The sequence below is a fragment of the Zootermopsis nevadensis genome, unplaced genomic scaffold (genome assembly GCF_977971745.1).
Source record: "Zootermopsis nevadensis isolate Lab colony 2312 unplaced genomic scaffold, Znev_1.0 Znev_ptg000037l, whole genome shotgun sequence".
Classification (NCBI taxonomy): domain Eukaryota; kingdom Metazoa; phylum Arthropoda; class Insecta; order Blattodea; family Termopsidae; genus Zootermopsis; species Zootermopsis nevadensis.
This window is the reverse complement of record NW_028259169.1, coordinates 8,550,363-8,561,587: the sequence shown is the minus strand read 5'-3', so window position 1 is coordinate 8,561,587 and position 11,225 is coordinate 8,550,363. Positions and strand designations below refer to the sequence as shown.

Genomic DNA, 11,225 nt, shown 5'->3' with positions numbered 1-11,225 from the left:
CGTGTAGGATTCTCACTACAGGATCCATAAAAAACCATTCATGAACTGTCTGTAATAGATAACATTTTAACAGACTAAAATGTCTAGATATGAAACAATTAAAAACCAATGCAAAAATCAATGACAGCAACCTGATGAATCAAGTATATGTGAACAGGTAGTACAATTCTTCAACATAAACCCACACTCTCTAGTAGCCTGGAAATACAAGAACCTACTCAAGATTGGAAAGAGTTTTGTAAGAAACTGAATTTGAAATCTCAGGTTGTGATTACAATATACCCTCATTATGACGGTGACGGCAACTCATTGAAGATCAGACCCACGTTTATTTGAACTTCTTGGCTCAAATTATCTCCAAGAGCACATAGTTAAGCTATGGACAACCTGTTCAGATTAAACAGTTCCAAGCATTCACGCTTTTCTTCACTCTATTTAAATGGATGTAGACCTTGAAGAAAATATAGTAAGTGTAGCACAAATTACAGTTTAATTTCATAATTTTTCTGTAATGGAATGTTTTGGAAGGAGAAAAAGGTATGGAATATTTAAAAGAGAATAAGAAAGACAGCATGGGATAACAATGATAAAAAAGTAATTTCAACGAGCCTTTTCACACTAATATTCTCTTAGTATCATGTCCATGTCTCTGTCTGCCTAAATAGATTTTCAACCAAGTGATAAATTTTCATGTAACTTGGTATGAACATCAAGCAAGTTGTCCGTATTGGTGTAGCCTGATCTTCAGGTGACGAAGTGGCTATAGCAGCTAACACAGCTTTGTGCTTGTTGTTGCTCAAGGTGGCTGTAGTATTCACCCTGAGCCTCGTCTGTTGTCTGCAGAGGGATACATGAGAAAATAGATTCTATAGCCATGACCCAGAATTATACTGCTATGTAATGCCTCATCACTCAGTAATCAATGAGTGTCAAGCTAACCTTTCCTCATCATAGATTTAATAAGCTCTAAGCTAAATTTCAACTTTTAAATAATAAATTGTTGAGGATTCTTTATGTGAAGATAAAAAAGTCTTGAATAGAGATCCTTCTCATGTGTCAGTTCCTGAATGTGGACCAATTTTGCTCTTGATAAATAGATAGATTTTAATGAAAATTTATGTTGTGAATTCTCATTATAAAATAAGGATAAATGAATGCCTTTGATAAGGTATCCCATTTCACTTGAAGACTTAAATAAACTTTTAAGTTTGTTTTTTATAATTAGTTAACACTAAAAACTGTTTTAGATACAAAGTACAGGCTTTGATACAATAATTTTCTTTTCTAATCCAAACAGTATGTGAGAAATTCAATAAAATACCTTTATAGTTGCAAGGCTACATGTTGAACCTAGCTGTCATTTTAAAATTTCAGCTTTCAAGGATGAGCCCCATCTCTAAGTATATAGATTTACAAATATTTTGGCAAACATTTGCACTTTCCTTCTTCAGGGTAAATGTGTATTGCATGTTTTAGGAAGCTGTGTACAGAGCGGGCACTTGGTGAGTGGTCTCTGAATGACCTGACTGGCAGAGCAGACTAGTAGGCTGCTATCAAATTGGTAACAAGTATGTGACCGAAGAAAATAGGTGATGAAAAAAGTTCTGTGTCACATGGTATGGAGATAAGGTGATGAAAGAAATTCTGTTGACCATGTAGCTGAGAGACATGAGAGAAAAAGTTCTAGAAACTTCATTATTAGGAAAAAAAGAGATGAAAGAAATTTTGGTGACCATTTGATTGGGAAAGGAGTGATGACATGTATTGCCAAGTGGTTTGGAGAAGAAGTTACAGAAAAATGTTTTAGTGATCACGTGGTTATGAGAATAGGTTAAGAAAAAAGTTTTTGTTGAGTATATGGGTAGATCAGGTGGGAGGACTCAGTTGTTGTTTAGTGAGAGAGGTGGTTATGTAGATGTTTTGGGGGGAAATGGTAAAGCCAGACTGTGCTTAATCTGCACACACCTCCATAGTTAAGTTGGTTATATCAATTTATTCTCTGGTCATGCAGGGAACATAGGTCCTGATTTCTGTTCTCTCTTTCACATCCCACTTGCCACCTAATGCCTGCTCTGTATAAGGCTACTGGAAACCCTGAATACACACTACCCTAAAGATTACAACTGCATTATTTTCCAAAACATTTTAAAACTTACAATATTTGACACAGCTCATTCCTGGAAGCCATAGTTATACACTGAACTGCAGCTGACAAAACCTAAGGACAAGAACTGGATGTTAGTATAGGCCACAAAACAGAGAAACAGAAGGAAAGAATAATACTATTTCCAAATACTTAATGTAGTATTAAATATGGAATGGACAGCAGCAGGATATAAACTGCAGTGATGAGAATCATGGCGCTTTCCACCATGTGAACCTAGAATTTAGTTCTAAAGTGAACTATGCCTGTTACTAAATTGTTTGTAGTTATATACAGTATTTGCTGTAATCATTTTTGATGTGTTATTAGCCAAGAATGGTAACTTATTGATGGAACAAATTACATTTTAGGCCACGTACATTGCTTTGTTCATCTAATAATGGCCGTCAGACTTTATTTGGGTGTGATGTCTTTTATTGAGTGATGGAGCATTAATAGCTATTTTAAAAGTACATTTATATAACATTTTTACAACTAAAAGTGAAATCTAAAAAAATCATAAATCCCCTATGTATGTATATATAATTCTCACTAGCTATAATCTATAAATACCAATACAGCATGCAATCATGTCCACAGTTGACCTATAGGCCTTGTCACTACTGATGAAGCCAGAGACAGTCTCTGAAACACTGTATATGAACTCAATGCTCACACAGCTGATTGTCTGAGGAGACTTCATTGTAACACTTATATATTATATATTTCATAGTACATGCCTTGATTAGAGCAGACTGAGAGAAAAGTGAGCAAGCTAGCAAGAAAACAAAGAACCTAACCTTACTTTTCTCATAATCCTTAAACCTTACATTATACCTATTTGTTATTCATTGGCATCTTCATGAAGAGAACTCTTCAACTGGCTTGAGCTGGCCATACATGCATTGGACTTCTGCATGGATGTACTAAACTACGAGGGTCGCTCATTAAGTAATGCCCCACATTTTTTTCCTCAGAATATATTTATTCAAGATGGCTGAAATTTAGTGACAATATAAATCAATGTTTCCTTTACACATACTATTTTTCCACATAGTCCCCATCAACTTGTACGGTTTTACGCCAGCGTGGAACAAGTGCATGCATGCCTTGCCGGTACCAGCTCTTGTCCTGTGCACGTAGCCATGTCCTCACTGCTTGAATTACGCTCTCGTCATCTTCAAACCTTGTTCCGCGGATAACATCTTTGAGTGGCCCAAAGAGATGGAAGTCGGAGGGTGGATGGGGCAGCACCGTCCAACCCAATTTGGTGATTTCTTCCCGGGTTCTCGGACTTGTGTGAGGGCGTGCATTGTCGTGCAGGAGCAAAATTTCTGCTGGATGCTTGTGAGGCCGAACTCGTCGGAAACGCTTCTTGAGGGTTTCAGGGTCCTGATGTACGCGTTTGAATTGATGGTCGCACCTCTTGGCATCACATCCACAAGAATGACCCCATCACTGTCCCAAAAGACAGTCATCATGACTTTTCCGGCGGAGGGAGTTGTCTTGAATTTCTTCTTTCTCGGTGATTGAGGATGATGCCAATCCATTGACTGCCTTTTTGTCTCCCGCTCAAAGTGGTGTATCCAGGTTTCGTCACCTGTAATGATCCCTCAGCATCAAAACACTCCAACAATTCAGAAGAAATTGTTTTCCTTTGAATCCTGTGGTCTGCTGTGAGACTTCGTGGAACCCATCTTGCGCACACCTTCGAATATGCAAGAGCCCGGATAATTGCAATTACACTTCCATTGCTGACTGAAAGCTGTTGGGCCAATTGTCGAGTTGTGATGCGCCGATCCTCACGAATAATGGCATCCGCGCGGTTCAACATGTCTGGAGTGGTGGCTGTGGCAGGACGCCCAGAGCGCGGCAGATCACGGAGCTCGGTTTCTTCACTTCCTGAAGCTTTAACTCTCTTAGCCCAGCGACCAACGGTGCTCCTATCGACTGCACAGCTTCCATACACAGCACACAAACGTTTATGAATGTTCACCACAGTTTCTTTTTCAGCAAAAAAGAATTCAATTACAGCTCGTTGCTTGTAACGAGAGTCGTTCACAGACGCCAATTTAACAGTTCACTACAGCTCCGCCATCGGTTGGATTCATTTGAAACTCCGTACACGAACGCGAGAAACATCAAATCTCAAGCATGTAAAAGTACACTTTTCTATCTTCATTATTGGCTGAGAAAAAAAATGTGGGGCATTATTTAATGAGCGACCCTCGTATAATGAATGCAGGTTGCCTTGTTGCCTTCCTGAAGGTATAAGAATTAATAGCAACCATGTTTTTACAGTGCTGATGGTTGAAAGCACTGTAGATATAATGCAGCTACAATCTCATGTATCATATTTGTATTTTATGGAGACAGAACAATACTAAAGCAACCTTTCCCAGCAGTGGGACTGTTTTAAATTGAAACAAAAATGTTGCCAAATCTGTCATTTCATTCTATGATAAGTAAAAATATTAAATGAGAAGAAGTCCATAAATAGTAAGATAACAGAAGCTTCTGCTGATTCTTATGGAACTTAACACCACTGTTCTCACAAAGGATATAACTATTTGTTTAATGTTTGGAATATCCTTAATTTGCTGAACTTTAAATAAATTTTTACTTGCTCATATTTCTGAGCAATACCTTTCAGGAGCTACTGTGGTAGTAGTGATGATGTTGGAGGTGGTGGTGGTGATATCAGTACCTGATTGTGCTGTGGTACTTCGTGTTATTATGGTGTTGGTGGTAGGAGGAATGATTGTTGAAGTTGTAATTGGTTATTGTGGAGAAAAATTCAACACTTTCCTGTTATTGCTGTATATGAGAAAATCGTTCCCAGATGATAATCCAATTTGATCACATTAATGTTAATAAACAATGTAATATTCATCTTTAAGGGCTCTTGTAGGAATGAGAATCACTGAGGGAAGATAAAAGAGAGTACACTTGATTTAGATATACAGAATTTCAATCAAAAGCTTCCGGTTTTCCAAATGTTCCCATTTATTTTTACAGCAGAAATTAATTTTTACTTTCATAACGTGTCCCAAATCAGACTTTCCAACTTTCTTACCTGATCTCACGGAAGACCAGTAGCAACCTTTGATTTTATGTCTTTAATACAAGAAAAACATAGATGATTCTTTCATGACCCACTCAGTAGACTCACTGCACAGAAATGCATGATGTAACAAATTCTTTGGTTATGACGGTTGTCTTCTGGGTTGTGACATCATTTTAGAAAAACACTTGTATTCGCCACCATGAAAACCTTAAATTTCAAATTCTTTTATTACTTACGTGGTTTTTCTGAATACAGTTCAGAATAATGCAGTATCTTAAAATATCTCTTTAGATAAATGGAATAAAGTAAATTACACATATTTGCAGGAGAATGATGCAGCACACATTACAGAAAATTCTGTGAGACTAGGTGGCATATATCTGATAAACGGATGACCAACTGACTCCTTATAATTGAATGCACATAATTTAATCTGTGGATGTCCTTTGTAGTTCTTATGAAACAAGACATGATGTATCCTTCTGGAGTTCTATTGCTGGAATGCATCTTGTACTTTATGGAATGTTAGTTTTAAGCATGAAGTAAGACCAATTTAAGTGAGATATATTAACTAGCTACCAATATGATATTTGCAGATGTATTTCCTACTAATTTTAAGAAACTAATATATTGCATAATATTATATTTTATTAGATTGAAAATATGACATATACTAAAGAGGATTCGAAATTCTCATGGTAGTGAATATAAAGATGGCTGCCTTCTGGGTTGTAGCACCGTGTAGTCTGGTAGAAGTTTACAGACGTTTCAGAGGTCCTTGCTGCCTCCAGGGTGACTGGTTCCATGACCCATCGCCCTGATGATGGAGGCAGAAAATACCTCTGAAATGCTGATAAACTACTACCAGACTACATGCCACTACAACTTAGAAGTCAGCCATTTTCATGCTATATACTATGTAAAAACATAAATAAGTAAAAGAACAATTAAAAAGGAAGCTTTAAAATAATGTCATCCAATTCTTACAGTATACAGAACCCTTAAAGTTACACAAATTTAACATTTTCACGGCCATGGAGGACTCTGCTGTCTACTGGAGACTCCTTGGTTTGCTGCAATGAAGGATCTCATTTTGTTGTCTGATATCATTTTTTTAATCCAATGTGACATACTCCTTCAATAGATGAACTAACTAACTAACTAAACAACTAGATGTCTTACTGAACCTGAATGTTCATCAACGAATTAACCAAAGCCCTCCACCAGTCCCTTTCCTGGGCCAACAAAATCCATTCTCCCTCAACTCCTATCTCCCATAGATTATCCTCCCATCTACGTCTAGGTCTCCCCAGCGGTCTCTTCCCCTCAGGCTTCTCAACCAATACCTGGTGCACACCTCTTATCCCATCCATGCATGCTATATGACCTACCCTTCTCATTCTTCTCGACTTAATCACCCTGACAATACTGGGAGACGTGTACAAATTTTTAAGTTCATTATGTAGTTTTCTCCAGACCCCATCCTAGGTCCAAATATTCTCCTCAACACTACTATTCTCAAACACCTGCAATTCAATAGATGAGCACTATTGCTTTATAAATCCAACCAGACATGTGATGATGGAGGAGAGGGATGCAAAATAAATCATAGCATCTACCATGATTATGAGCTTGTAAAGTAATGACTGAGTAAGAGGACACAATACTGTAACTTCCAAATTTCTCATTACAGTATCCCAGTGTCATATTTTCTCATAAGCAACCAAACATTACAGATATTAAAAAATTTAGCATACAAATGACTTGTTACATGATGGAAGATGTATAATTACTCTTTTTAATTCATTACAGTAGTTCCAACTGTTTCAAAATGGTTTGTGTTTTGACACACATCCAATCAGTAAAAAGTTCCTTTAACAATTTAATTAGGGTATCACCTTCTATTTTCTATACAGTATCTATGAATTTTTGTTCTAATTTTCATACTGTAGCTGGAAATAAGGATTGAATGACATACATGATCTGTCATGAAAAAGCACAAACAAATGTTCACTGATTTAAAAATTTCACAATTATTGTGGTTATGCAACCAGATTCCCATGTCCCATCCCACTTCCTAATTGTTGTTCATACAGTGACACATATAATTCAGGTAATGGTGCAAAGCTCAACCATGTTGTTAGAATTCTATTCAGAACTGTAGAAATTGCCGTTATTGGAACGTTTCCAAGTAAACAGTTTCTATCACACTTCTTTGACCTCTTTCTCTGATAATGCACAAAAATCCTTAGATATACTTGAGACGGTTTTTAGAGAGGTACGTGGATTTGCAATTCTTTATATCTATGATCACACTCTGCAAATTCACACAGCCACAGAGGTGAATGTAGCCTCATTCCTGAATGATCTACAATTGAATTCTCTATCCGTTAATTATTCACCATCTCCTGCAGCATGTGGCAACATAATTGATAATGTTGTGTTTTGTCATCCATTGCAAACACCTGGAATAACTGTTGTCTTAGAGGATCCATCTTTAATCACCCATTATAAATAATATAGACTATTCTTTGCAACACTTTCAGCTTTGAACTGGCATGTCTGGCTGTCTCATTGATTTCCTTTTAATGAAAATAAATGTTTGCCTCACATATTCCACAACAGTTTTTCCTGAACTTGGATGACCTCTGCCTTTGACTTAACATAAGCAACTTCTCTCAGTAAACTTTCATACTTTTGTTCATCTGTGGTCCATACCACTGATAAATGTACTAAGGAATTGCTTTCCACAAGCTGTGTGAAACTTTCTTTGCACAACTGACAGAATGGTATTACACATTTTGCTTTTACTACCACTGATGTAACTTTGTTACTATATTTATGTGAGCACATCATAAATAAACTCTATGAGTTTCATGTCATGTCAAAACTGTACTATTAATATTAGATAATTTTTTATGTAGGGTGCTTCTGAAATTCTTTATATTATTATCACTTTGTGTATATTTGTGTAGATGGAATTTTTAAATTGATATTATGTATTCTAATAAACTAGACTTAATCTCAACCTAATTTTGGTCTCTACATATTATTTAGTGTTAAAAGTTTTAACAACAGTGGTAATTTTATCTGAATATTTGTAATCATAAATATTCATGATGTTACAATATGAAAACAAAAATGAACATTATATATGGATTCTCCTTAGACATGCAGATAATACAGAGCTTAAAACACTCACCGGGATGGTGACTTGTTAGGTTGATGGGCTCCAGACTGCTGGTTGTATTGTCCTTCATCAGTCTTTAGTATGCAGAAAAATAAAAATAAACCATAAGCTATAGTAAAAGTATTATAATTTCAGTCTAAAAGAAACATAATATTAAAACGCTCAATAACCATTATATATGGCATCATTTAATGCTACAATGCTATCTTCAGGCAATTTTCAACTGTTCACTATTATTGCTACACATCAATATTTGGTTAAAAAGCACCTGGTAGGTTGAAAAGTCATTACATTTTTAATTGTTAGGTTCTATGTGACATTAGTGTCTAGAATTCTAACTTTAAATGAAGCAACATTTATGCATTTATCATGCTTCAAAATATAAAGAATGAGTAAAGTATCAGAAGATGAGAAATGAGTTTGAAACATGTTGTCCAGCAGTAAAATAGAATGGGTGTATGAACTTGTATAAGGTGTACAACTTCTTCTTTTCTGAAGGCAGACAACATGATATTTTATTCTTATATAAAATCATTTATGCAGTTCTCATGGTGGTGAAGATTTAAGCCCTGAAGATGGAGACAGTATGTTTCTATTAAAAGTTGGTATCTACCTTCAGGTCCACATGTCACAAATCAGAAGACCAACAATGACATATCAAAACGTTTTATAAAAGGTTCTATATAGCATAGTTTTAACCCACATCACTTTCTTGGATATTATTATTTTTAACAAACTGTGTAAATGTCGGATTTACACTGTGTGAAGAAAATTTTGATGTGTGGCAAATCTGCACAAACAATAATCTGGTTCGTTTATCTGTAGTGTGGATGAAGATGTGTTTGTGAAGTTACACATATGTGGGAAATATAATAAGCTTCCAAAATATTTGTATCTGCCTACAAATCAACATGGTGTTATAACCCAAATGATTAACACTGACATCCAGCATGAGAACCTGAAATCAGACATTATTTTCCACTCACCGCTGTATTGTAATTTTCATTATATTCTTGTGGATTGGTATTCTGCACATACACATCCTGCTGACTGTTATAGTTGGGCTGTGCATAGGCTACATTCCTCTGAGTATCTTGTAGTGGTGCTTGAGGTGGTTGTTTGTAGGGGCTCTGACCTCGATATGGTGGCTGCTGGTTGTTTGTGTTAGTTTGCTTGCCTCCCTGGTTGCTGGGAAATTGGCTGTTGTCTGTTGCAAATGACATATAACCAATTTTCTGCAAATTATTTTAATCCATGTGGCAAGAAATAGGATTATTGTAATTTCATATAGGCTAGTTGAACTATAAGGCCTGGAGACCACCTAGGGTCTAATACATGTAGATGCCACACATGTGTGAATTTCTTATATATTTTTTAAAATTTATTTATCTGTCTATGCATTAGGCAATTAGCTGTTTTTGTCTGCTCCTTTCATAAAAATATATGCGTATGTTTCTGTGCCCCTTAATAACTTTTAAATCAAGTGACTAATTTATGGGGAGTTGGTATGGATATTATTCCATTCAAAGCAAACCCTTTTATATAACTTTAATTTCCTACCAGCAGCAAGTCCAACATGGTAGCCATAAAATACTCTGATGTGAGGAAGAAACTAATGCTGCTTCAATGGATTTCTGAAATTGTATGCAGAAGCATGCCTATTTGCTGAAGTAATATTTCGTAGAATGTGAACCAACACAGTAGCTATAAGATGTCTATATAAGCTCGCTTTCTGATAGTAGTAAATAGTTAACAATTGCTGCTAGGTATGCGAAATTTGTTGTGGAGACAGATAATAAAGTGACCTATAGATTTTGTATAAAATATGTTTATTTTACAGAGTTTTAAAGTTATATGTGATTAAGAAGATTTCTGTCTTCTGGGTTATTGCGCTGTGTAGTCTGGTCGATGTTAACCAACGTTTCAGAGGTCATACTGCCTCCGTCATCAGGGCGATGACGGAGGCAGTATGACCTCTGAAACGTTGGTTAACATCGACCAGACTACACAGCGCAATAACCCAGAAGACAGAAATCTTCATATTCACCGCTGTGAGAACCTCAAGTCTTATATATGTGATTAATTTTGTGGATATCGTATAATGACTTCAGCATTTGAAGAAAAGAAGAATAATATGTTCTTCCCAGAACTTCTTTGCATAACTGTATTGTTGTTTACCATTGTACTTTCTCAGCAAAATAAAGTAATTTTACTGCTGGCTTCTTCATTCAACAGTTAGGATTCTTTTCTCTTACTATAGTTGCATATATATTTTAAGATTATAATAATAATAATAATAATAATAAATCGGATCAGCAGCCTCCTCGTGGCGTGCCCTGGACAGTCTTTGTACTGACAGATGCTGCCGTCTGTGTGTCGGGCCAACCACCCGGCACGCAGTCTAAACTGGTTCCCAAAAAGAATCATAGTAAAGCCACTTCCAGCCGGCCTGTTTCGGATGTGGGCCCTAGAGGCGCTGGGAGTAGCACAAACCGTGGGGCCGTTCGCATGGTGTGGACGGACGATCTACGGCGTGGCCTTCTTGCGTGTCACGCCACCAGTGATCCTTCGCGGAGAGGATACATGTCACAGATGCATTCCCTTTGGTGCGAGATGCATCCTGAGCACTCCAGTCTCTCGCAACAAAACCTGCGAGACTATGTGAACCATCTGCGAAGGAAAGGCTTTGACTTCAAGCCGCAAGATCCAGTTGCAGCTACGCCGCATAAAGCGGAAGAAATTAAAAATATCGCACCATGTCCCCCAGCTGCGACTGTTGATATCGACATTAAAACGCGGTTCTACCAATTGTTGAACTCCTGTGA

The 11,225-nt window shown here is 36.7% G+C and overlaps 1 protein-coding gene across 1 annotated transcript; it reads right to left on the bottom strand.

The window, feature by feature from the left end:
• Positions 1–570: 570 nt before the first annotated feature.
• On the bottom strand, positions 571–10,293 carry LOC147871892 (uncharacterized). Its single transcript, XM_087359898.1, has 3 exons — positions 9,387–10,293; positions 8,413–8,474; positions 571–837 (listed from the first exon to the last, which is right to left on the bottom strand). Exons 1-3 carry the CDS (start codon positions 9,621–9,623, stop codon positions 636–638), a joined length of 501 nt encoding a protein of 166 aa, XP_087216024.1. The 5' UTR covers positions 9,624–10,293; the 3' UTR covers positions 571–635.
• Between the last annotated feature and the right edge of the window lie 932 nt (positions 10,294–11,225).

What these genes read in the sequence shown, in the direction of transcription:
- LOC147871892 (XM_087359898.1), bottom strand. Translation starts at nt 9,623, where the DNA reads ATGTCATTTGCAACAGACAACAGCCAATTTCCCAGCAACCAGGGAGGC. An exon ending in ATGAAAATTACAATACAGCG is followed by an intron (nt 8,475 to 9,386) that starts GTGAGTGGAAAA and finishes TGCATACTAAAG; the next exon opens with ACTGATGAAGGACAATACAA. An exon ending in CCTAACAAGTCACCATCCCG is followed by an intron (nt 838 to 8,412) that starts GTGAGTGTTTTA and finishes ATCCCTCTGCAG; the next exon opens with ACAACAGACGAGGCTCAGGG.